Raw genomic sequence first — 5,912 nt, 5'->3', positions numbered from 1 at the left:
ATATATATACACAATGTAAACTGTGTGGAAGTTACCCATTTCAGCTGATTTGACATTAAACCTTTGTAGCCTTGACAGAACAGATGTCTCTGTTTATTAATTACACAGCTTATGTGGGCATTTATTCACATTCAGTTTTATTAAGGAGGACTAGAAAAAAGATTGTTTAAATTTATACCACACTGTCTTCGTAAAAAAAAAAAAAAAAGAAAAAAGAAAACGTGAATCACCCTTTTCAAATTATCCTCTACTCTAACACATTCAATCCCACTAAAAGATTTTACTGTAAGGTGAGAAAATGTGTAAAACTTCTAGATGTGGGAATTTATTTTTAGACAGATTTAAGTTACACTCATGAATCTACTCTCACTACACGTTTTTTTTAGTAATTGGAAATTCCACATAAACAATATAACTCTCATCTAGATCCACTTTATGCTCTCATGATTGGGTCTGCTTCAGTGATGATCCAAGCTTCCCCTTCAGGTTTCTCTACACATCAATGTCTACAAACATCCAGTAAAACTGAACATTAGTTGTGATGTCGCCCATTGTTGAACTTCTACCTCTTATGTGCCACACTTACTTAAAGTCGTTCCTTAAAATATCTAAACTAAAGACAAATTCATAAAAACTCAATCAGTGCAGTCATATTCGGTCAATGTAATCCTGATAAAACCATAAGGATTTCTTATTCCTTTAATGATGTCTATTTATTTTGGTGACGGCACTCATCAAAATGTAATGCTTGTTCAATTGTTGGTTTAGGTGTTCTGTAGGTTATATGGTTGTAAAAAAAAAAAAAAAAAAAGTTCAGTTTTTGTTTGAGTCTCAGGGAGGAGCAGGAACGGCAGACAGAAGCAACAAATCCCATGTGGCAAACATATCTGTTTGCATATAATAACAGCAGTTTGCAGTCCCGTGAGAATACACACTGACGACGCTTACACCGAGGCAGAACGCGGATGGGGTATAAATATAAATAATGAGTCTAAAAGGCGTCATGTTCAGACCGAAAGTTTTCCTAAAATGGCCCTCTGTAGTGGGGATGTTTGAAGAAGCTGCTTTGAGCTGCTAAAATCAGAGGTAAGAGACTGGAGACAAAAGGTGGCTGAGACAGACTGCGTTACAGAAAGCACTCCAGTGTCAAACCAGGCAGGTTGTTAGGCTTGTTAACCTCGACATTAAAAAGCCGTTTTTTTGCTTTAGAAGCACAGGATTGGCGGCATGGAGCATGAGCGTTGGCGTGCAACAATCTGTCATTGATTCCCAGCTGGAAATAAAGCTGTTTATTCTGCGTCGCACACTCTTAAGGTATGAGGGTAGGTTTGCAGTTTTCATATAGTTCAAAATAATCAGCTTCACTGTCATGATTGTAGCAAAGGCCAGATTTGTTAAGAAGCTGAAATGTGATGATTAGGCCAAACGTTTACAACAAGATTCAGTACATTTACTGCCAAATGTCTCATTTTTGTAAACAGCATTTCTGCTTTTTACCTCCAAAAGAGAGTTAGGACTTATCTGGGAAACGGGCTGTAAATGTCAAGTAAATGTTTCTGCTTCAGACATTCTTTGTAAAATTGTTAAATAAATGCCTTTCCTAGAATTGCATCTCCTTGGATGCAATATTTACATGGCTGCAAAAGACTAGGGAATTACACATGAATGGGGAAAAAAAAAATCACAAAACTAGGTCACACTTTTTAAAACCATTCAGTAAGCAGAGTGATATTGAAAAAATCTGCATTTTCTGACATTTATTTAAGTTGTTGTGCCTTACCCGGTTAAATAAAAATAAAAAAAGGTTACGTCAATTCTCCCTTTTAAAATGTTGTCCTTATGTGACAGTTTAATATTATGGTAGCTGTTGCAGGTAGAGAGTGAATCATCCAGAGCGAGAAAACCAGCGTGCAAAAAAAAAAAAAAAAAATCTGCCAACATTGCAAAAATAGAGCAGTAACACCTGGTGCACGGAAACGGTGTAGAGCGTGTCAGAGGATCAGCCTCCGGTAAGGTCAGTTTAATATACAAGCTTGTCTGATAACAGCAGAGGCTTTGGAGAAGCTCGTTACATGGTTAAATGTAAGCTACCAAATTGCTGGTTAAGCTGTTCATATTGCACCTGTTGTGTAGTGTATCAGTGTGTCTGAGGTGGAAATCAAACAGATTCAAACGTGAATAAAATGCCCTGTTTTTTTCTTTTTTATCTGTTCGTTTTCTGCAACCTCCAGGACACCAAAGAGGTGATTCTGTTGCGTCTCCATCCGAGCACGTCTGACAATGGTGCATTTTTTCTTTCACAGAAGCGGGAAAGTAAAAGCACGTCGGCTCTCTTTATCTTTTTTTTTTTTTTTTTTTTTGTCGTTACTTATTATTCTGCGTGGGAGCAAGAAGGTCCCAGCTGAGCATTAGGAAGGATTAGCGAAGCGTGCGAGAAGCTCTTGATTGAGTTAATTTCACAAGTGACCTTTACGCAGACCAACTCCAAGAGGAGAACAAATATGCTACAGGATCAAATCCAGTGAAGAATGTCTTACATTTTGCAGGAAAAAAAACGCTTCAGCTGACGAGTTCTCCATGTTTTCTGCTGTCCACCTGCTCCTCTCATCTCTCCCAGTCCTGTGGAGCTTAAATCTCTTACAGGCTGCTGTGTCATCTAACTTTGATATATTTTCAATAGCTGATTGAGGGAATGAGACATAAGTAAGTGTTAATGACCATGCGATAACTCTGTGCTGTCTGAAGTCGTTCCCTAATAATTGATTACAGGCTGTCCCACTACAACACCCACCTTATTGAAGGGTTTGAAAAAGAACCAGACTGAAAGTGTGGCCAGCTATAAAAACATGACATGAAGATGATGATATTACAAAATGTCCCACTAGATGAGATGAATGCAGTAAAAACCCATTACTCTGGCTACACACCCTCCCACCAGGCATAACATTATGACCACCGACAGGCAAGGAGAGACACATTGAGAAGTTCTCCATTAACGTATCTGTTTGTAAAAAAAAAAAAAAAGGTGCATTTTGTTTAAACTGAAGCAATAAAAAATAAATGATGTATTCTCACAAACGATGTGTTAAAAGCAGCAACAAATGGGACATTAGATTAGATGACTGAGTCATGGCGTCTCTGAAAGTCCAGCTCTGGTGGGGATTTCTCTAAACAGATTACTAACTAATGCATGTTGGGGCCAGTGGTGAAACTAAGGGGGGGTATAATGGGCAATAGCCTCCCCTAAAATTTGCTTCCCCCTATCCAAATTATTATTTAGTTCTACAGTTTTAACCTTGCTGAGTTGCAGCATCTTCTTATTTACTTTATTCAGTCTTGCGTTACACTTCTGGATGCCTCCTGGTATAACATCACTCATTCCCCCGCCTACCTATACATGACATCATAACACTTCTGCTTCCCCATCGCCACCCTCACACAGACTGACACCCTCATTCGAGACACCATACAAGAACGCCTGCGTATACACACACACACACACACACACACACACACAACAGATTTAACAATCTGCTGTTCCCATAATTAACTTTTCCGTTTATAGCCACTCAACCTGTCCATATTTGCCTTTGTTAATTTGTTTACAGCTGGTAAATTTCCATCTGATTCTCTGCCTGAGGTTTTACACAAACAGCGCTGCTGTGCAGTTTGCTGAGGTGTTTGCCGATAGCTGCTCTGTGTGCCTTCAGCTACCCTCCCAGGGACAAATACAGTATTTAAAACTAGAACTGAAAAGAAATGTTTTGGCTTTAGGTTTTGCTGTGCTGACTCTATACTCTGAATGGCCTTTCCCATTAGTCCATCTCTGTAAAAAACTTTGTGGAAGTGCCTCTTTCAGGGCAATGCAAACTGCACTTGTGCTCCTGTCACCAGGGAAGGCCGAGCTCCCAGGAGACACAAGAAGACGTCCAGATTTGTCATGTTTTATGGTCGACTGCAATCAAGGATCGACCTGCCTGTAGAGGTTTCTCTGTGCTCTTCTAGGATAGGTTTGCACAGCCTTGCATCCCTTAAAATTGATCACTCTGGTTGTTGTCTTTGTTATTACTTAACTATGATTTATACAGATTATCTCACTGAGATCCAAAATCCCATATACAAGAGACCTGTTTTAATAAAACAAACAAAAAAAATACAAACACAGCGAGAAAGCAAGTACTTATTAAGAAATCTGACTCAAATAAGCTGATAAAAAATAAACAAGCTAAAAACAAGAACACGTTTAATAAAACCATCTTTTTTTTTTTTTTTTTGTAAAGAAATATGAATTGTCACAACGTTATTTCCTCTGCTGTTAAAGTGTCTCGCAGAAAGAGAGATCCTTCTTCAGGGGCTTAATAAAACCAGGCAGGAGTTTTTAAAGCTGCTGTAGTTCGAGCTGCTGAGAAAGTTGATGCAGTTTGTTGTGCATGGCGCTGCGTACCAGCCAGTTTTGCCCATACTGGTTATAATACCATGCTTGTAGCTTAGATAAACTTTCTATCTGACTTAGTGTTGGTCTGTGCGTGAATTGTTGCTTCTTTTAACCCGCAGCTCTGATATGTGTAAGGCTCTGGTAAAGATTCTTCAAGACCCAACAGGTAAATCCACCTCTTTGTCTCATGCATTATAGACCAGCCTTATTGCAGAAACATAACCCCCTCCTCTCCTGACTGCATCCCTCTCCTCCTCCTCCTCCTCACTGGGATCGATCTGTATCTGAGACACCTGTAGTCCCGCGCTGTGTAGGCAGCCTGACCTACCTTTGTCATGCAGCCGCAGGCTGAGGTCTGTCCTGTGCCGGTAGGCGTGTTCCAACTCCGCCCCGGTGGAGAAATCATCCAGTTTCACCTTTTTCACCAGGAAAGACCTTGGCATGATGGTGAGAGACACCGGCACGCACGCGAGCACGCACGCTCCCACAAACACAACGTACACGCGGACGCAGCGACACACACACGCGCGCACACTCTCGCGGATGTAAAGCCCCTCGCCGACGGCCTGGCCAGCGTGGCGATCCCGTCCGTCCGTCAACACGCCGAGCAGAGGGACCGATTGTCTTCAGGTGGTGGCGGGAGCCGAGCTGCCGAATTATCCGGTCAAAAAGAGTTATTGTTCTGCTTGAGTGTCCCTGCCTGGCCCGGTCCAGTCCTCTTGCAGGAATGGGAGGAAATGCAACTTCAGCACCGGACAGCTCCCACCGTAGGGAGGAAGAGGAGGAGGAGTAGGAGGAGAAGGAGGAGGAGGAGGAGGAGGAGGAGGGGGGGTGCCTCGTGCTTTTTGCGCTCGCGGACAAACGGAAGACTGAAGGCTCTCGAACAATAATAAAATAAAAAAAATGAATATAAAAAAGGCGATGGAAGACACCTCGCAAAGCCCGGGCCTCTCTAAAAAAAGAAATGGAGGAGGAAGAGGGGAAGGACGAGGGAGGGATGCGAAGAAAATCAGAGGTTTAAAAAATATGTAATAATAACTTAGAGTGCTTTTATGTATAAAAAAATTCCCTTTAACGAAAAAAAAAGTCCTTTATATCCCTTTAAGTCAAAAAAAATTGTTCAAAAAGGGACTCCGATGAATCAACAGATCCCCCTCTTTCTCTCTCTGGATCCCTCTCTCTTCACTCTCTTCCCCTCGCCTCTCTCTTTCTGCTGCTTCGAGCTGTTCCCGCGAGTGTGCCGTCTCGCGATCAGCTGTTGGCATTTATACGGACAGAGGGAGAGAGAGAGAGAGAGAGAGAGAGAGAGAGAGAGAGAGAGAGAGAGAGAGAGAGAGAGAGAGATGGACGGATGGATAGACACGAGGGTGGAGAGAGTGCTTAATTTAATCCATCCCGCATCCCCTGGGAGCGGCGACTGGCCCGGATGATTTATTGAAGCTGTTATCACCCCCTCTTTCTCTTTCTTTCTCTGTCT

The 5,912-nt window shown here is 41.8% G+C and overlaps 1 protein-coding gene across 1 annotated transcript in view; it reads right to left on the bottom strand.

Moving 5' to 3' along the window:
• Positions 1-5,701, bottom strand: part of LOC103478642 (transcriptional repressor scratch 1-like) — a 12,987-nt gene extending 7,286 nt beyond the window's left edge. The window contains exon 1 of the mRNA XM_008432616.2: positions 4,764-5,701. Coding sequence (XP_008430838.1) covers positions 4,764-4,878 — 115 coding nt within the window. The 5' untranslated portion in view covers positions 4,879-5,701. The remainder of the gene's footprint in view (positions 1-4,763) is intronic.
• Between the last annotated feature and the right edge of the window lie 211 nt (positions 5,702-5,912).

This window comes from Poecilia reticulata, linkage group LG16 (assembly GCF_000633615.1).
Source record: "Poecilia reticulata strain Guanapo linkage group LG16, Guppy_female_1.0+MT, whole genome shotgun sequence".
NCBI lineage: Eukaryota > Metazoa > Chordata > Actinopteri > Cyprinodontiformes > Poeciliidae > Poecilia > Poecilia reticulata.
This window is presented reverse-complemented; position numbering and strand designations above follow the sequence as displayed.